At 57.1% G+C, this 19,475-nt stretch overlaps 2 protein-coding genes and 1 long non-coding RNA gene across 8 annotated transcripts in view; 2 read left to right on the forward strand and 1 right to left on the reverse strand.

Moving 5' to 3' along the window:
• Positions 1-11,418, forward strand: ADAM15 (ADAM metallopeptidase domain 15). Of its 6 annotated transcripts, none has more exons than XM_011987452.1 (23): positions 1-79; positions 1,283-1,389; positions 2,022-2,098; positions 2,511-2,589; positions 2,751-2,827; positions 2,919-3,111; positions 4,430-4,495; positions 4,575-4,643; positions 4,723-4,892; positions 5,026-5,110; positions 5,596-5,744; positions 5,831-6,005; positions 6,293-6,385; positions 6,508-6,812; positions 6,909-7,104; positions 7,370-7,447; positions 8,546-8,618; positions 8,837-8,975; positions 9,396-9,465; positions 10,053-10,127; positions 10,544-10,615; positions 10,885-11,009; positions 11,100-11,418. In XM_011987452.1, exons 1-23 carry the CDS (start codon positions 1-3, stop codon positions 11,140-11,142), a joined length of 2,595 nt encoding a protein of 864 aa, XP_011842842.1. In that variant the 3' UTR covers positions 11,143-11,418. The 6 variants fall into 6 exon arrangements, with proteins under 6 accessions (XP_011842842.1, XP_011842843.1, XP_011842846.1 ...); XM_011987453.1 differs by having other exon boundaries at positions 10,056-10,127; XM_011987456.1 differs by lacking the exon at positions 10,544-10,615.
• LOC105544834 overlaps positions 1-12,591 on the reverse strand; it is a 25,234-nt gene extending 12,643 nt beyond the window's left edge. The window contains exon 1 of the long non-coding RNA XR_001006828.1: positions 12,358-12,591. This is a non-coding gene — a long non-coding RNA (uncharacterized LOC105544834). The remainder of the gene's footprint in view (positions 1-12,357) is intronic.
• On the forward strand, positions 12,425-17,752 carry EFNA4 (ephrin-A4). Its single transcript, XM_011987451.1, is given in 5 exon segments — positions 12,425-12,537; positions 14,985-15,271; positions 15,620-15,688; positions 17,199-17,249; positions 17,252-17,752. Coding segments are annotated over 5 exon segments (579 nt in total). The 3' UTR covers positions 17,311-17,752.
• The last annotated feature ends 1,723 nt before the right edge of the window (positions 17,753-19,475 follow it).

The raw sequence follows: 19,475 nt of genomic DNA on the forward strand, positions 1-19,475 counted from the left end.
ATGCGGCTGGCGCTGCTCTGGGCCCTGGGGCTCCTGGGCGCGGGCAGCCCTCTGCCTTCCTGGCCGCTCCCAAATATAGGTGAGTCCTCGGCCTGTAGTGGGTCGGGGGGCGGACTGGGAGGGAGGTGCAGGAAAGTCGGAAGGCATTAGGGTAATGGGGCCGGACGGAGACCCTGGGAGAGCCCAGCCAGAGCGCGGCCCGACCTGGTCCGTTGTCCTGGGCCTAGGGCCCAGTGACTTGGCGATGGAGTGGAGAGGGAAGGAGAGGGGATGCCGGCGCCCCCTTCCTCCTGCCTGGTCATCGTCTGCGCGGTCCCTGCGGACACTTTCAGGCTCAGGTACCAGGTACCGAGGGGCCTGTCCAGCGCCACTTCAAGATCGTAGTGAGAAGGTAGCTGCTCCCCAGGGCTGGCATCTTCGCTGCTCTGGGGCCTAGCTTACCGTTCCACCCGGTGCCAGGGCGCAGAGCGGGCATGGCTTGGAGGGTTTAGTGAAGAGGATTCTCTCTAGCCTGTATTCCAGGCCTGGGGCCGCCAGGCACTTCTCACCCTGGTGCTGTTGCCACCAGTGCCTGGCCGAGCGGGAGGGGCCCGAGAGGAGCCAGGAGAAGGGAGAATTGGCCAGGAAAGAGGCTGGGACACCAACTCCTCCTTGGAACTTTCACTTCCCGCTGCTGTCTTGGGCCGGGACCGAGAGGGCAGGCGCGGGTGGAGTGTCCGGAGGAGAGAGGGCCATTGTGTGTTGGGGGGGTGTGGGGGTGCTCGGGGAGGAAGCAGAGGCTGTAGGCAGCGGGTGTGCCTGACTGGGCATGAGGGTGTTTAGGGAGGTGGGGGTGTTTGCACTGCTTACCCAGAAATGGGCGTTCCTGGCATCTCCGATGTGAGCGAAGGGGAGGGTGAGCGGGCACCCGGCCACAAGGCTTAGCTCAGTCTCGAGAGGGGGCGTTCCCGAAGTGGGGGGAGAGTGATTGGGAGGGAGTGGGAACAGGGGAGGGTCCCTGTGAGAACCTGGGATTGGCCGGAAGGGGACAAGGAGGGCCACAGGCTGAGCAAGCCGCAAGTCTTTCTTGGGGACTTGTGAATGGGTGGGTGGAAAGCCATAAATTAGAGAGACACCCCCTCCTTCCAGTATTTTCCTTTAAGTCTCAGCATGCAATGAGGAAGCCCCTTAGGTGTCTAAGGGCCTTGACTGGCTGGGAGCTGGTGGGTCTGAGGGCACCTGCCACCCCCAGCCGTGCTGTCGATTTCCTCAGTACTGTCTTCGGGTGTCCTGGGACCTGCAGGTGGCACCGAGGAGCAGCAGGCAATGTCAGAGAAGGCCCCGAGGGGGCCCTTGGAGCCCCAGGTCCTTCAGGACGATCTCCCGATTAGCCTCAAAAAGGTGCTTCAGGTGAACTCCCACACCCCTCTAATAAATAAATGAATCCACACACGCCCCTGCATAGTCAGGTGTCTCAAGGCCAAAGCTTGGCTGAGGAGCTGGTGGGTAGAGCTCGCTGTAGTGGGTCTATCCCAGGCCCAGCTGCCTCTCCCACCACACCCCAGCACCTGGCTTCACTTATCTCCCTCTCCCTCTGCACGCACATCTGTCTGCCTCAGCCCCACCCAACCCATCCATCTCCACTGGGGAAATTGTGAAGCCAAACTTGCTTTCTTCATCTCATGTTGTCGGTTTTTTCAGTGGGGGGATTTGGAAAGAGTCAGGACCTTACCAAACCACCCCCCAACCCCATTATAAAGCTGAGTCAGAGGAAGGGCTGGGGCTTGTGCTGGGTCCTACACGGTGCTTCCTCTCTGGGCAGGAAGCCGAGAAGGGGCGGCTCAGATACCTTCCTTGACCTCCCCACACAACCCCCCAGAACAATGCCGCAGGCCAGGCAGGGCTTCCTGGCCCTTCCCCTGGGATCCCCCCACCAGTGATCTAATCGCTGGTGCTCTTCTGAGGGCCTTAGGTTTTCTGGTTAGAGAGGCTGGGAGTTGTGGGCAGGTCTAGGGAGGTGACCTGCCCTCTGGTGCCCACAGACCAGTCTGCCTGAGCCCCTGAGGATCAAGTTGGAGCTGGATGGTGACAGTCATATCCTGGAGCTGCTACAGAATAGGTAATAGTGATGGTGGCAACAACAGTGACCACATGGCCAACAACTTGTATAGCATTTATTATGTGCCAGGTTTAGTGCTTGTGCTCATTTAATCCTCATAACAACCCTGTAAGGGAGATACTATCATGTATTATTGTCCTTATTTTATACATGAGGAAGTCAAGGCACAGAGAGATTAAATAACTTGCCCCAGGTCACACAGCTAGTATGTGGTGAAAACCAGATTGGAATTCAAATAAACAGAGTCAGTGGCCCACCCAGTATACTTTGCTGACCTGGTGTCAGGGAGTGGAAAAGTTGGCTGGGGGGTGTTCCCTGGTCCCCAGCCCCACCACCACCTTCAGGCCTCTGCTTGTCAATGCACGACCAGGGAAGTGGCTTGAGCACTGCATTCTTTCCCTTCACTCCACAGGGAGTTGGTCCCAGGCCGCCCAACCCTGGTGTGGTACCAGCCCGATGGCACTCGGGTGGTCAGTGAGGGACACACTCTGGTGAGTCAGGGCCTCTTGTGCCGTTTTTGGCTTAGGGGAAAGAGGAAGGGGGTAACTGGAAGATGAGAAGACACTGCCTATTTTTACTGTCAAGCTAGACTCCTCGGTTCCAGTCCTGGTCTGCTCTCTGAGACAACACTAACGTTGTTCCTGTGCTGCAGGAGAACTGCTGCTACCAGGGAAGAGTGCAGGGATATGCAGCCTCCTGGGTGTCCGTCTGCACCTGCTCTGGGCTCAGGTATACTGGGCGGATTTGATGACAGTAGAGAAAGTAAGGAGACCCAGGCATGGAGCTGTAATGTTTTCTAACTTCCTTTCTTTTTTTTTAGAGGCTTGGTGGTCCTGTCCCCAGAGAGAAGCTATACGCTGGAGCAGGGGCCTGGGGACGTTCAGGGTCCTCCCATTATTTCCCGAATCCAAGATCTCCACCTGCCAGGCCACACCTGTGTCCTGAGCTGGCGGGAACCTGTACACACTCAGACTCCACCAGAGCACCCCCTGGGACAGCGCCACATTCGCCGGGTGAGGATGAATGGCAGGGGAGTGGGCTTCGCTTGTCCTGAGCGCTGACCCCCAGACACTCAGAGCTATGTGTTCACAGTAACAACAGCTCCTGCGAATGGAGCACTTTCCACATGTTGGGAACTTTGTGAACATTAGCTCGTGTACTCCTCCCATACCTAGGAGGTAGGTGCTATCAATAGCTCTATTTTAAAATGAAGAAACCTTACAAAAAGTATCCAGGCATGGTGGCATGTGCCTGTAGTTCCAGACACTCAGGAGGCCGAAGTGGAAGAATCGCCTGAGCCCAGAAGGTGGAGGTTGCAGTGAGTCGAAATCGAGCCACTACACACCAGCCTGGGTGACAGAGTGAGACCTCATCTCAAAAAATAAAATAAAGTGAAAATAAAATAAAATAAAATATATAAAATATAAAATAAAATAATAAAATCTAGCTGAGACAGGTTAGGTGGTTTGCCCGAGGCCATACAACTAATAAATGGCCTATCCATATTAGTTGTATTTGGCTCAAACGCTTCATCTGTCTTATGATCCCATTTGCAGAGAGCTCTCACTTGGTTATAGATAATACATAGTTACCAGTGATAAAGCAATATAAACCCAATTTCCTAATCTGTAAAATGAAGATAATAAAACTACTTGCTGCAGAGAGTTGCTGGGAAGATTAAATGAGTCAATATAGATGTGAAGTGCTTAAAACTGTGCCAGGCATATGGTAAGTGACAAGAGTTGATATTGGGATTATTTCAAATTATTATTATTATTATTATTATTTGAGATGGAGTCTCGCTCTGTCACCCAGGCTGGAGTGCAGTGGCTTGATCTCGGCTCACTGCAAGCTCCGCCTCCCAGGTTCACGCTATTCTCCTGCCTCAGCCTCCCGAGTAGCTGGGACTACAGGCGCCCGCTACTACGCCCAGCTAATTTTTTGTATTTTTTAGTAGAGACAGGGTTTCACCATGCTAGCCAGGATGGTCTCGATATCCTGACCTCGTGATCCACCCACCTTAGCCTCCCAAAGTGCTGGGATTACAGGCATGAGCCACCGCGCCGGGCTAAATTATTATTTTTTAAAAATTTGAAAAAAACCACTCAGTTTGGAGCCAGAAAAGCAGGGGTCTACTCCGACCTTCATTATCTACTTCCTGGTCCTCCTTGGCAAGTTCCTGGGCCCTCTGGCCCTCAGTGGCTCATCTGTAAAATGGGCTCTTCACCCTCCTGTTTCACCCACAGAGTAGGAGTGGCTGCCTCTTGGTCAGCCCTGCACAGCTGTTGGCTGCGAGCAGCAGGTTTGCCTAATACTTCTTTTTGTCCATAGTGGAGGCGAGATGTGGTAACAGAGACCAAGACTGTGGAGCTGGTGATTGTGGCTGATCACTCGGAGGTGAGCCGGCTGGCCCCTGCGTATCCTCCTCCCCCCACACTGCCCTGCCGCCTTTCATGTCACCTCTCTTGGCCTACAGGTCCAGAAATACCAGGACTTCCAGCACCTGCTGAACCGCACACTGGAAGTGGCCCTCTTGCTGGACACAGTGAGTGCTGGACAGGGCAGCCCCCACCCCAGGCCCCTGACCATGACAGCCCCTCTTCTGAGCCCCAGCTCTCTTTCAGTTCTTCCGGCCTCTGAATGTACGAGTGGCACTAGTGGGCCTGGAGGCCTGGACCCAGCGTGACCTGGTGGAGATCAGCCCAAACCCGGCTGTCACCCTCGAAAACTTCCTCCACTGGCGCAGGGCACATTTGCTGCCTCGATTGCCTCACGACAGTGCCCAGCTGGTGACGTAAGGCCCAGACCCAGCCAGAGAGGCCAGTCCTGTCCTGGCCAAATTCACACCCCTTCAGCACTTGCCTCAGCCCCTGAAGCTCTGACCACCGTGGCTTCTGGCCCTGAACTTTGGCCTCTCTGTCCCACAGTGGTACTTCATTCTCTGGGCCTATGGTGGGCATGGCCATTCAGAACTCCATCTGTTCTCCTGACTTCTCAGGAGGTGTGAACATGGTGAGTTATTTTCAGGTCTCCTCCTCATTCCCAATTCAGTTCCTCCCAAGTGTGGAGGCATTTATTCACTGAAATCCCCCTACAAAGTTGCCCAGCCCCAAAGCTATGGGTATAGAGGGTGGAGATGCGTGATGTGGCCTTTGCAGTCAGGGAGCCCTTGCTTGTGGTCAGCCCGTCACAGTGTACACAGTCATCCCCTGTGCAGTCTTCCCATTTCTTGGAGGGTAGGAGGCAGCTGAGGCCCAAAGAACAGAGGTGATCTCCAAGGGCCCACAGTGAGGGAGGGGGACAGAGCTGAGCTAGAGCCCAGGTTTCTGCCATCCAGGCCTGGGTTCTGCTACTTTAGAAGCAATTCAGGAGGGAAGCAGTGCCTGCTGAGTGCCCGTGAGGTCAGACATGGAGGGAACAGAAGCAGAGAGGGTGGTCTGGGCATTGTGGTGGAGGCAGGCTGGGACTGGACCTGCGGTACCCCTCCCCAACGACAGGACCACTCCACCAGCATCCTGGGGGTCGCCTCCTCCATAGCCCATGAGTTGGGCCACAGCCTGGGCCTGGACCATGATTTGCCCGGGAATAGCTGCCCCTGTCCAGGTCCAGCCCCAGCCAAGACCTGCATCATGGAGGCCTCCACAGAGTGAGTAGCTGCAGGATGGAGAGAGGCAGTGGGGCAAGGGGCAGGGAGAGGCCCCCAGCCCCAACCTTCCTTGCCACCCTCCCCAGCTTCCTGCCAGGCCTGAACTTCAGCAACTGCAGCCGACAGGCCCTGGAGAAAGCCCTCCTGGATGGAATGGGCAGCTGCCTCTTTGAACGGCTGCCTAGCCTGCCTCCTATGGCTGCTTTCTGTGGAAATATGTTTGTGGAGCCGGGCGAGCAGTGTGACTGTGGCTTCCCAGATGTGAGCCCCTTTCCCAAAGCCTCGCCCCACTCACTTCTGTGCCTTCACCCTGGTCATTAGCCCTCTCCTAGCCTCCTGAACTCCTCTTGGGTTCTGAAGGGACTTCCCACCCCTCTCCTACTTGCCGTGTCTGTGGGGACAGCACGTGGGTTGTTCGTCTCTAGCCCTTGCTTGCTGTGTAGTTCTGGGCGTCCTTCTGGTCTTGGCCTGTGGGAGGAGGAGGGATTGGAGGGAGGCTCACAGGCCCCACCTGCTCTGATGCCTGGCCCCCGTGCTCCTGCCCACAGGACTGCGCCGATCCCTGCTGTGATTCCTCAACCTGCCAGCTGAGGCCAGGGGCACAGTGTGCCTCCGACGGACCCTGTTGTCAAAATTGCCAGGTGGGTAGAGACTAGACTGGCCACCCAGAGCTCACCTGCCGGGGCCAAGGTGGAAAGGGTCATTCTGACCCCCTAGCTGGATTTGCCCAGTGCCCACACTGATGCTCATCCACCCTCGACAGCTACGCCCGTCTGGCTGGCAGTGTCGTCCTACCAGAGGGGATTGTGACTTGCCTGAATTCTGCCCAGGAGACAGCTCCCAGTGTCCCCCTGATATCAGCCTAGGGGACGGCGAGCCCTGCGCTGGTGGGCAAGCTGTGTGCATGCATGGGCGTTGTGCCTCCTATGCCCAGCAGTGCCAGTCACTTTGGGGACCTGGAGCCCAGCCCGCTGCGCCACTTTGCCTCCAGACAGCCAATACTCGGGGAAATGCCTTTGGGAGCTGTGGGCGCAACCCCAGTGGCGGCTACGTGTCCTGTACCCCTAGGTAAGTGAGGAAACCTGGCTCCTCCTTTGGGTTTCTGGGAGTCTTGGCCCTGCTTCTACTAACCTGTGTGCCCTTCCCCCTTCCCCCTTCCCCCAGAGATGCCATTTGCGGGCAACTCCAGTGCCAGACAGGTAGGACCCAGCCTCTGCTGGGCTCCATCCAGGATCTACTCTGGGAGACAATAGATGTGAATGGGACTGAGCTGAACTGCAGCTGGGTGCACCTGGACCTGGGCAGTGATGTGGCCCAGCCCCTCCTGACTCTGCCTGGCACAGCCTGTGGCCCTGGCCTGGTGAGCAGCCTGGGTGGGCAAGACCAGGTGTGAGAAGGGACATTTGGACCACAGTGAAGTGCCCAGACTTCACCGTTCACCAATGTCAAAGGCAGGGACTCCAAGGGAAGTCAGTTTCTTACTTCAGATGGAGCAAAGCCTATCAACCCACTACGCGCTGGTTTCCCCATATGTAAACGCAGGGTGTGACCTCAACCTTGTTGGCCTCCCAGTCCCATTAAAACTCCGTGGGAATCTGATCCAGGCTTTTCTCTCCCTGGGTCAGGTGTGCATAGACCATCGATGCCAGCGTGTGGATCTCCTGGGGGCACAGGAATGTCGAAGCAAATGCCATGGACATGGGGTGAGCTGGGATGGGTGAAGTGGAAGGGGAGCAGAGAGCCTCTAGAGAGGAAAAGGATGCTGGGCTTTGGAAACAGACATATCTGGGTTCTAATCCTTGCTCTACTACTTCCTAGTTGTGTGACCTCAGGCTGGTTACTAACTTTGCTGAGCTCAGTTTCCCCACCTATCAAATGGCTATAATAATAGTATCCCCATCCAAGGCACATGAGGTGAGTATGAAAGCATCTAGCACAGGCTGGGCACGGTGGCTCACACCTATAATCACAGTTTTGTTTGTTTGTTTGTTTTGTTTTGAGACAGAGTCTTGCTCTGTTGCCTAGGCTGGAGTGCACTGGCGCGAACTCGGCTCACTGCAACCTCCGCCTCCCAGGCTCAATTGTTTCTCCTGCCTCAGCCTCCCTACTAGCTGGGATTACAGGCACCCGCCACCACGCCCAGCTAATTTTTTTATTTTCAGTAGAGATGGGTTTCACCATGTTGGCCAGGCTAATCTCGAACTTCTGACCTCAAGTGATCCGCCCGCCTTGGCCTCCCAAAGTGCTGGGATTACAGGGGTGAGCCACTGCACCCAGCCAAATCACAGTACTTTGGGAGGCCAAGGCAGGAGGATCACTTGAGGCCAGGAGTTCAAAACCAGCCTGGTCAACATAGTGAGACCTCGTCTCTATCAAGGAAAAATTTAAAAATTAGGCCTGCTGGTGCACACCTGTGCTCCCAGCTACTTGGGAGGCCAAGGCAGGAGGATCGCTTCAGCTCAGGAGTTCGGGGCTGCAGTGAGCCATAATTGCACCACTGCACTCCAGCCTGGGCAACAGAGTGAGACTCCATCTTACTTGCTGTCTAAAATAAAATAAAACAAAACAAAACAAACACAAAGAAAGCAAGCATGTACCACAGTGCCCAGCACACAGAAGGTGCTCAGTAAGTGTGAGTTTGATCTAATTTGCTCTGGTGTGGATAAAGACCCTCCAGGCTCTCTCTACACATCATACCCAGCACAACCCCCAGTTGTAGAAATGTGAGATCTTGAAAAGCTAGAGACAAGGAAATAGTTCCAGAGTGCAGCATTCCTCATTGCTCACCTTATACCTCCTAGGTCTGTGACAGCAACAGGCACTGCTACTGTGAGGAGGGCTGGGCACCCCCTGACTGCACCACTCAGCTCAAAGGTGGCATGGGGTTGGGGGACAGGGGCAGCTGGGAGGGCAAAGTGGTTCATGCTTTATCTTTCCCCCTCGGCCCTCTCTTTCTGACCCCCCTTTGCTGCTGGTTCCCTGAGTCTGCCCCTTGACCCCTTCACTCTCCCTGATCACTTGACTTCACTCCCTGCCCCCTGCGCCTTCATGGCTCTACCCTGCCCTCCTTTAAACCTGACTTCCGCCCACAGCAACCAGCTCCCTGACCACAGGGCTGCTCCTCAGCCTCCTGGTGTTATTGGTCCTGGTGATGCTTGGTGCCAGCTACTGGTACCGTGCCCGCCTGCACCAGCGACTCTGCCAGCTCAAGGGACCCACCTGCCAGTACAGGTATGAGCATCACCTCTCTGCTACCACTTCCTTTAACTGGGGACAGTGCTGAAGGCTACCTCACCTCTGCAGCCCCTGCAACCTGGTTCTGAGCCCTAAGCCCCTTGGACCTTAAACTTGCTGACTGCCATACCCCACACCTCCCTTCCCTATATGCACCCACAGCTTTTTACCTCACAGCTGTGCCCCTGTGGGGTGGCTGGAGTGCTAGGGCCATTTCTCCCCAGGAGCTCCTGTGCTGGATAAGTGGGGTCTTCCCTCAAGCTAATAAATAACGCCCCCACGGGCCCCACCACAGTTTTCCCTATACCACACATAAGTGCCTGCAAAGAAAGGGTTAACCCCACTCAAGGATGGCATAAGGTAGAGAACAGGGTCTGAGGCTGGGCCCTCTCCCTTCTTGCCTTTCCTCATGCATAGGGCAGCCCAGTCTGGTCCCCCTGAACGGCCAGGACCTCCGCAGAGGGCCCTGCTGGCACGAGGCACTAAGGTGAGTCCCAGATGCCAGAGGAAGGGGACTCCACCTTGGCTGGGCATCCAGCTTGGACCCTGGGGGGTGCACATTAAAGGCTCCAGACTCAGAGAAAGGCTAGCACTGCCCAAGAGTCAGTCGAAGGAGTCAGGGCCAGCCCTGCCCTGCCTTCCCCTCCCCTGGCTACAGGCAGAGAAGCTGAGTCCAGAAGAGTGGGGAGGGCAGCCAGCTGGAGCAGGGGCTGCTGGGCTCCATCCACTGGCCAAGAGGTGGCTTTGAGAGGTGGGTCTATCCATGCCCCCAGCAGTGACCCCAGGAGGGCACAAGGGCAGTGGTGCTCAGAATGGCCTTCCGTGGGCCCAGGTCACCATGTTAGAAGGGCTGGTGAGCACCCCCGCCCTAAGCCCTCTGCTTGGATGATGGGAGTGTGTGCACACCTCCTCCCCACTTGCTCCCCACCTGCATGCACCTGCATAACTGCATGCACAGCACCCACTGCCCTGGGCCCCTGCCAGCCCTCCCTGGGCACTGACCCTTCTCTGCCCACTCTGTCTCTCTGCTTCCTCTTCCCCCTCTGTGCCCATCTGCCCCTCCTGCCCTCTCAGCAGGCTAGTGCTCTCGGCTTCCCGGCCCCCCCTTCCAGGCCGCTGCCGCCTGACCCTGTGCCCAAGAGACTCCAGGTAAATCTGGGCCAGGGCCCGCCCTGAGCCAAGGCAGGTGGGAGGCTTGGTACCCAACTGCAGTTCTCATCCCTGCTCCCTGCCAGTGGTGCTCTTCATTAGGTGATCGGGGTGCCCCTCAGCCTTCAGACACTCTGAGCCCCAGAAGCAGCAAAGGGTGAGCCTCCTGCCTTGGTTTCTACCACCATCTGGTGGTCAGTGGCGGGACTACAGTCGGCCAGGGACTCCGCGGTTGACCTACACCTTCCTCCCCTGAGACATCAGCTGGCATGCCTCCAAACCCTCTGCGCATGCCCTCATTCTCTCCTGCCCCCTGGCTGACTTTGCATGTTGACTTGAACCCCTCTGGGGAATCTCTATGCATGTCCACAGCCCCTGGTTATGCTCTCACAGCCACTGCCCCTCTCTCTGTTCAGGCTGAGCTGGCTGACCGACCCAATCCCCCTACCCGCCCTCTGCCCGCTGACCCGATGGTGAGAAGCCCGAAGGTAACGGTGGGGGGAGAGAAGGGCACGGCCTCTCCCCCCATCTAGGGCTTGGTGCTGGTAGCCATGACGGTGGTGGCCGTGGCGAGATGCCCCCTCAGTGCATGAGGGCACATATCCAGGTGGTGCCTTTAATGGTGACAGGTTTGTTTGCAGACAAGGGTGACCGATGGTGCTGCCCCCAAGCTGGTGTTCCCCAGCACCAGTGCGTTGGGGGTGGGCAACATGACACCCCCCCCACCTAAGCCGGCCTCCTGCCTTCTCTCCCTCAGTCTCAGGGGCCAGCCAAGCCCCCACCCCCAAGGAAGCCACTGCCTGCCGACCCCCAGGGCCGGTGCCCATCCGGTGACCTGCCAGGCCCAGGAGCTGGAATCCCGCCCCTAGCGCTACCCTCCAGGTAGGAGGAGCCCTGGGGATGGGTGGGCGGGGCGAGTGACCTGGGGGAAGGGGGTCTCTGACCCTTTTTTCTCGGCTTCCCGCACTCCAGACCAGCGCCACCGCCTCCGACAGTGTCCTCGCTCTACCTCTGACCTCTCTGGAGGTTCCGCTGCCTCCAAACCGGACTTAAGACTTCAAGAGGGGGGCGTGCCCTCTGGAGTCCCCTACCATGACTGAAGGCGCCAGAGGCTGGACGCGGTGTCTTAAGGCTCCGGGCACCGCCACGCGCTGTCAAGCAGCACTCTAGGGACCGGCGGCGTAGTTGCAGCTGGGGTTTGGGGAGGGGCTGGGGGTTGGAAGGGGTTGAGGGAGGTCCGCACAGCCTGTCTCTGCTCAGCTGCAATAAACGTGACATCTTGGGAGCGTTACGCAGTTTGTCTGCTTCTAGAAGCCGGGTCGCTCCTGCTGCGGTTCCAGGTCTGGCCGCCAGGAGACGCTGCTGCCTCAGATGAGGGCGGGCTGTGTGGGGAGGGAGTACCAGAATGGGTCGGCATGTGTCCCCGGGATGCTCGCGGCTTCCCTCTGCCCAGACTGGGGTGACTTTCGGCGCAATCTGTCAAGCCGTTGGACCTGCCGTCCCGACTCTGACCACTGGCTGGGAAAAGTGGATCTGGCTGGTGTTCTCAGAGCCCAGGAGCCAGGGCGGAGCGGGGCGGCGGCTGCTCCCACGATCCCAAGGCGGCGCACCTGCCTCCTCCCCCTCCGCCGCCGCCGCCACCTGAGGGATCCGGAACAAAGGTGCTTTGTACAGGCTACAACCACCTCATTACTTCGTCTTCGGGACTGGGGCCGCGTGGGCCCCCAGCCCGGATCGAAGGTGTGGAGCGGCAAGGGACAGACGCCAATCCCAAAGTGAGCATCTAGCGCGCCACCTAAGGCTTTTTAGGGAAGGTGGTCCCAGAAGCTGTGTTGTCCCTTCCGCTTGCACTATCCCTAGATTTGCAAAGAAAACGGGGCAGTGTATGAAGGTGGTTGGATAGGCTAAGGTTATGTACCCTTATTTAAAATCTTCCAAACTTCTAATAAGGCAGTCTACCCAGGACTAAAGCAGACACGAAAGGGATAAGCTCCCTAAAAGTATTGCTGTTGGAATACGTCCTTCCTCCCCGTCCCCTCGCAGTGAGGTGCAGCCTCAGCGGAAGCTTTGGCGAACCCGGCGTGCGCTGCGGTGCACAGAGGGTTAACTGGAGTTGGCGCTGGATGGAGAGGAGGAGACGCGCTCCCATTGGCGGAAAGTTATCCAGGGCGGGGTCTGTGAATCTCCGCACCCCACCCCCCTTTCCACAGCCCCCCTCTTCACTTTGTACCTTTCTCGCCTCGACTGTGAAGCGGGCCGGGACCTGCCAGGCCAGACCAAACCGGACCTCGGGGGCGATGCGGCTGCTGCCCCTGCTGCGGACTGTCCTCTGGGCCGCGTTCCTCGGCTCCCCTCTGCGCGGGGGCTCCAGTGTCCGCCACGTCGTCTACTGGAACTCCAGTAACCCCAGGTAGCCGGGCCGAACCGGGCGAGCGCCTAGCCAAGTCTGCGCGCTCCCAGGCTTTGCGCGCGCCCGCCACCCGCTCTGTGCGCGGCGCCGCCTGAAGCTGGCCGCGCGTCGGGGCTCCTTTGTTTGAGCCGGCGGGGAAGGGGGGAAGGGGGAGGGGCGAGGCGCGCCCTGGGTCTCCCCACAGCCCGCATGTGTTGGGGGGCAGGCAGAAGACCCCAGCCCCGAGGGTTGTCTAGGGGGTCTTGGAGCATGGACCTGGGGGGGCCTTTGCCCGCACTCCGGGCTCCGCCCCCCTCGCTGCTCTCCTGGCATCCCCAGCCTCCCGCCGGCCGGAGCTGGGGCTGGCGAACTTGAGATCAAGGGAGGGGGCTTTACTCTTGTGAAAGAGCGTGGGTTACTCTCCTGCCCGCTGGTCTCACCTCTGGCTCTTGCTCTGTTTCCTGATCTCATTTACTATCTCTGCTTTCATCTCTGTCTTTATTGGTCCTTCTGTTTCTTTCCAGTGTCAGCCCTGCCCTTCTAGCTGAATCACCTCTGGGCAAGTCTCGTGACCCTCCTAACCTCATTTATCTCACCTGTATAATGGGCTAATAATACCTAGTACCCTGGGAAGTCCGGCGGGGTAAGTGAGGTCATGTATGTGAAAGAAGCTCAGGCTGTACAGATATAAACTGTTATTTCTTTCTCTCTCCTGAGCTGCCTGCCTTTGAACCTCAGTATATTTTACTGTTTCCAACCCCTTCCCCAAGTCTCCATGTCTCTTCTGTTTCCCAGCTGTTTTTTTTTCTGATTTTCTACTTGAGACAATCTATGACTCTATTCATTTCTTCACTTACTAACACTTATTTATTAAACACATACTGTGTGTGCCCAGCCCTGTGATAGGTTGCAGGGGATTAACTATATAGATGAGAAGATCAAGACCCTGCCCTCTGGGATTCCACAGACTCTGGAGAACAGGCGCAGGCAGCAGAGCCTGTGTAAAGACAGGTCATTACAATACCAAGTGATAAGAGCTTTTGTTGTCCTTGGACTCTGAATTCCTCTATCTCTGTCACAGACCAATGCTTCTGAATCGCTTGGAGGACCTGTTAAAAATTCAGATTTCTCACTCCCCAATCTTAAGGTTTCTGGTTCATTCATTCAATTCACAAATATTTATTGAACACTATCTTGTGCTGGACACTTTTCCAGGCACGGGGAATGCAGTAGAACAAAACTTACCAAGGCCCTGTCCTTGCTCAGCTTGCGTTCTAGTAAGTCTGGACTGGCTAAGCCCAGGAATCTTCATTTCAAATCAGAACTGATACAGGTGGGCCTTGGACCACCCATTGGAGGCTTTTCCTACGTCACGCTTCGCTGTGTTTGTGGTATGGGGGGTGGTTCATGCAGCATTCAGTACTGTGGGGAGCAGCCTGTTCCAGCCCTTCCCACCTGTGCTGGCTTCCCCAGGCAGCTCCCAAGAGGTGGGGAAGGGAGTGCTGAGAAGACTGAAGACTGGGTAGTATGTGGACTCCCCCCATGCCTGGCACTTGCTCCTCCTGGCCAAAAAAGGGAGGCACCTAGCACCTACTCCCTCATTCTTTTTTTTTTTTTTTTTTTTTTAATTTTTAGAATTTAGAGACAGGGCCTTGCTCTGTCACCCAGGCTGCAGTGCGGTAACAGCTTGCTACAGGAACTCATGGACTCAAAGGATCCTCCCACCTCAGCCTCCCAAGCAGCTGGGACTACAGGATTGCACCACCACACGTGGCCTTTATTTATTTATTTATGGTAGAGACAGTCTCACCATGTTGCCCAGGCTGGTCTTGAACTCCTGGCCTCAAGCAGTCCTCCCACCTCGGCCTCCCAAAGTACTGGGATTCAGATACTAGCCACCACACCTGGCCTCCCTCATTCTTTTTTTACCATGACATTCTTTTCACCCTTGGGTTGAAGTCTAAAGGACAGTGTTCCTCACTTTATATCTGTGTTTGAGGAGACCTTTCCCAACCCCTGTCTCCTCCTCTGTATCTGCAGCTGCACTGTGTGCAACTGTACTTCCTGCCTCTGCCCAGCTTCTTCACAGCATCCATCCACCTGACATTGATCAAGCCTGGTGCTGTACCACGTTGAGTGTTGGGCACTGGGGCTAGAGAAGTGTGTGGCACCTCCACCCTGAAAGCTAGGGTGTGGTGACCCTCTTTCTGGCATCTAAGCTGTGTGGTTATGGGCACTGCAGGTCTTAGCCTCTCGGAACCTGTGAATCAATCATCTCATCCATTTCTTGCACTCTTTTTGTCTCTCAAGAGTTGTCAGTCTGGGGACCTTGGGTCTTCCTGAGCTTCTCCGTCGCCCATGGGTGGAGGAGAGGCTGTCAGGGGCCTCTGAGAAGGGGTGTCTCTGGCCTCCATGGCCATGGTGTGGTGCCCTCCCCTCCTCAGCCCACCCTTGTCTTATGCCTGCAGACTGCTTCGAGGAGACGCCGTGGTGGAGCTGGGCCTCAACGATTACCTAGACATTGTCTGCCCCCACTATGAAGGCCCAGGGCCCCCTGAGGGCCCCGAGACGTTTGCTTTATACATGGTGGACTGGCCAGGCTATGAGTCCTGCCAGGCAGAGGGCCCCCGGGCCTTCAAGCGCTGGGTGTGCTCCCTGCCCTTCGGCCACGTCCAATTCTCAGAGAAGATTCAGCGCTTCACACCCTTCTCCCTCGGTTTTGAGTTCTTACCTGGAGAGACTTACTACTACATCTGTGAGTGGCCAAGAGCACACTGGATACCTCTTGGGAAGGGTAGGGAGGGGGAAGGAGAGACCTGGGAAGAGGAGGAGCTGGGTCTCTAATGTACACTGGGTTGGGGCCTGGGCTGAACTCAGGACTGGGGAGGGAAATGTCTAGTCAGGCAAAAGTAGGAGGAGCTAGGAAAGGGGGCCAGGGAGATGAGAGGCCTGGATGGGGCCTGATACATGGGTGTGGCCCCAAAGTAAGGAAACGCTTTCCCGGGACCTGGAGAGAAGAAAAGCTGGGAGGGTCTGAAAGAGTTTGAGGCATACAAAGGGGTGACTCCCTGTGCTAACTTCTTCCCAATTTCCCACTACCCAGCGGTGCCCACCCCAGAGAGTTCTGGCCAGTGCTTGAGACTCCAGGTGTCTGTCTGCTGCAAGGAGAGGAGTAAGTGGGTTGGGGGCATGGACCCTACTGGCTAATGTGGGGCCTCGGGAAGGAGGGAAGGAGTGAGAAGAGTCTAGGAGCATCAGACTCCAAGGGTCCTGGTGAAGCTTCAAGCTGTGGTCTCTTCTCCCCATTTAGCCTTGTGGGAGCTTCTACTGCACCATCCTCTCCCCACTTCTGTTTTGTTTTGTTTTGAGACAGAGTCTCTCTCTGTTACCCAGGCTGGAGTGCAGTGGCGCGATCTTGGCTTACTGCAAGCTCTGCCTCCCGGGTTCATGCCATTCTCCTGCCTCACCCTCCTGAGTAGCTGGGACTACAGGCACCCGCCACCATGCACGGCTAATTTTTTGTATTTTTAGTAGAGACGGGGTTTCACCGTGTTAGCCAGGGTGGTCTCAATCTCCTGACCTCATGATCTGCCCGCCTCGGCCTCCCAAAGTGCTGGGATTACAGGCGTGAGCCACCGCCCCCAGCTCTCCCACTTCTTTTTTAAGAGACAGGGTCTTGCTGTGTTGCCCAGGCTGGAATGCAGTGGCACAATCATACTTCACCACAGCCTCAAACTCCTGGGGTCAAATGATTCTCCTGCCTCAGCTTCCCGAGTAGCTGGGATTACAGGCGCCCGCCGCCACAACTCACAGCTGGCTAAATTATTTTTTATTTTTTGTAGAGATAGGAGCTCACTGTGTTGCCCAGGCTGGTCTTGAACTCCTGACCTCAAGAGATCTCCTGCCTCCCAAAGCACTGGGATTACAGGCGTGAGCCACCATGTCTTGTGTGGCCTCACTGCACCCTTTTTTTTTTTTTTTTTGAGACAGAGTCTCGCTCTGGCTCTGTCGCCCATGGCTGGAGTACAGTGGTGCGATCTCAGCTTTCTCCAACCTCACCCTCCGGGTGCAAGCAATTCTCCTGCCTCAGTCCGCCGAGTAGCTAGGACTACAGGCGTGCGCCACCCAGCTATTTTTTTTTTTTTTTTAGTAGAGGCAGAGTTTCACTGTTGGCCAGGCTGGTCTCAAACTCCTGGCCTCAAGTGATCCGCTCACCTCAGCCTTCCAAAGTGCTGGGATTACAGGCATGAGCCATCACACCCGACCTACTGTACACTTTTTTAAGCTGGGCCAAGAGAATGGGGTGTCCAGGGGCAAGGCCCTTCAAGGCCTTAGCTGAGTTGGTTGTCTCTATTGGCAATTTTGAGGAGGCTTGGAAGTTGGGGCTTAGAAAGGATGAGGTTGTAGATCATGGGAAGGATTGGCTGGTTTGGGAGACCCTGGAGGATGGTAAAGGAGGGAACTGCTAATGGGAAGGGGAGGAAGGAGGCTGGTAAAGTGGGAGGACTGATCAGTGCTACCCCCTCCCCCTCACAGAGTCTGAGTCAGCCCATCCTGTTGGGAGCCCTGGAGAGAGTGGCACATCAGGGTGGCGAAGGGGGGACACTCCCAGCCCCCTCTGTCTCTTGCTATTACTGCTGCTGCTGATTCTTCGTCTTCTGCGAATTCTGTGAACCAAGCAGACCTTCCCTCTCACCCCAAGGAGCCAGAGCCCTCCCAAGATCCCCTGAAGGAGGGGGATCCTTGCTGCCTGCACTGGGGGTACCCATTCAGACCGACAAGATGGAGCATTGATGGGGGAGATCAGAGGGTCTGAGGTGACCCTTGCAGGTGCCTGTCCCCTCATCACAGGCTAAAGAAGAGCAGCAGACAGCCCTGGACACTCTGAAGCAGAGGCAAGACAAACATAGGTGCTTTGCAGGCTGCTCTGAGGGTCTCAGCCCATCCCCCAGGAAGACTGGGATTTGTTACGATCAAATCCTCAAGCCAGCTGGGGGCCAAGGCTGAAGACCTGGGGACAGGTGGATTGCTGGACCAGGGCAAAGAAGAAGCCCTGCCATCTGTGCCCTGTGGGCCTCTTCCCTGGGGCAGCACCTTGCCCTCCCCACGGGGTCACCCACTTGTCTTCTGTGAAGACGGACTCTTCATGAGGTTGAATTTCATGCCAGTTTGTATTTTTATAAGTATCTAGACCAAACCTTCAATAAACCACCCATCTTTTTGTTGCTCTCCCCAACCTACTGCCCTCAGGCCCCTTCCCTGATAGCAGGACTCCCTGTGGCCTGTACTCTTCAGCTTAGCTTGGCCTGACCTCCATGCCAGCTGTGCTCAGGCCATCCATGCCAGGCCTCAGTGGGCACCCCTCTGGGCAATGTGGGTGGGTGCCAGCAGCAGCTGTGGAGCTTGGCACCCTCTCTCACCTCCCCAACCGGCTTCCTGTGCTGAGGAGGGGCAGATGCTCCTGACAGCCCATCCGCTTGGGGCCCTGCCCAAGTCCTGGTAGCACCAAGCCGGGTGCCCAGCAAAAGCAAGAGGTAGTATTAATAGAAAGACAGCATCTGGGTTTCAGAATGCCTGGGTCCCTGAGAGTTGGTCATCCCTCCCCCCCGCCCCGCAAGGGCACTCTGGGCGGTGCCTGGCCTAGAACTGGGAAGGTGGGGTCAGATCAAAGCCTCCTTCCCCAGCGGCCTCTTTGTTCCTAGCTTTTATAAGGAGGAGGAGGTGGGGCTGAGGAGGGAGGGCCCCCTCTGCTCTCAGCCCACACTGTCTCTTCCACCTCTGGTAGGCGAGGCTATGATCCCCACAAGGCGAAGTGGGGCCCTCTTTCTGAATGGTGTCCTGGATGGTGCCTGGGTAAGGGGCGCCCCTTCCCCTGCAGCCGTACTTTACCCGCCCCGGTGCCCCGCAGCCTCCACCGGCACGGTGCCAGCCCGCCTGGCACCGAGCCAGCGATCGATAGGTGGATGTTGTGCTGATTAGCTCGGCCCGGCTGCGGCAGCGAGAGGCAGCGTGTGAACACGGTTAGGGGGGCGAGGGGGAGACGGCGGTGGCGGGAGGGAGGGCGCTAGGGGTCCAGAGACCGACACAGAGGTGCTAAGGTTTGCGAACCCCTCCCCCACCCCTTTGCACACCTAGGTCAGATCCCGGGCTCTCTCGGAGCGGGCGGGGGCCCTCTCCCCCACCACCATGCACCGATTTTGGCTGCCATCGTTCATGTTAATTCTGTTGCTCTGGCTGAGGCCTTGGGTGGAGGGCAACACTGCGGGCAGAGCAGACTCCAATCAGTCCCTTCCCCCATTCGAGACCACCTTTCAGAAAACGCCTCTTGTAGGTAGGTGCATGTATCAGGGCCTTCACCCCAAACCTTGATCTTTAGCGGGGGCGAGGGTCTGGGGCTCGAAGGAGAGGGTGTAGTCGGCTGAAGGAGAAGCTATGGGCTAGGTCTTCAGGTCCTGGGTTCAAGTTCCATCTTTACAGTCATCCAGGAGGGTGTCTATACGTTACTATGGAAACCGGCTTACTGCTACCTCCGCCCCTCCCAAGTGAAGCCATAGGCTGAGTAGACTGGGAGCGACTGGTTAGCAGCCCTTGCCATGGATTGAGAACTGTGGGGGTCTCACCCGGCTCCCAGCGGCCCCAGACCACCCCTCTTTTCGCGGAACCAGGCGGGCGCGCTCGCTCCCGCGGCTGGGGCTGGCGCGCGGATGAGCGGCTGATAAGAACGCATGTGCGAAAGAGACGCGGGGCCCAGTCAGCTTTCCCCGCACTCAGACGCACGCCCTAAATGTCGGGCGCTCCCACTTGACGCGGACACACGCCCCTGCCGGCCGCCAAGCCCCTTGCAGGTGCAAGGGCGGATGCCTCAGCTACCGCGGGAGCCTGGCTGGGGAGGTGGTGGGGGCTGGGGGAGTCATAAGCTTAGGCCCGCCCAACCACAGGCGCTCAGGCCAAGCCGGCCT

Source organism: Mandrillus leucophaeus, unplaced genomic scaffold (assembly GCF_000951045.1).
Source record: "Mandrillus leucophaeus isolate KB7577 unplaced genomic scaffold, Mleu.le_1.0 Scaffold310, whole genome shotgun sequence".
Classification (NCBI taxonomy): domain Eukaryota; kingdom Metazoa; phylum Chordata; class Mammalia; order Primates; family Cercopithecidae; genus Mandrillus; species Mandrillus leucophaeus.

Coding starts and splice junctions, on each gene's coding strand:
- ADAM15 (XM_011987452.1), top strand. CDS start 1: ATGCGGCTGGCGCTGCTCTGGGCCCTGGGGCTCCTGGGCGCGGGCAGC. Junction 1,390..2,021: donor GCCTCAAAAAGGTGCTTCAG/GTGAACTCCCAC, acceptor TGGTGCCCACAG/ACCAGTCTGCCTGAGCCCCT. Junction 8,619..8,836: donor CTGCACCACTCAGCTCAAAG/GTGGCATGGGGT, acceptor TTCCGCCCACAG/CAACCAGCTCCCTGACCACA.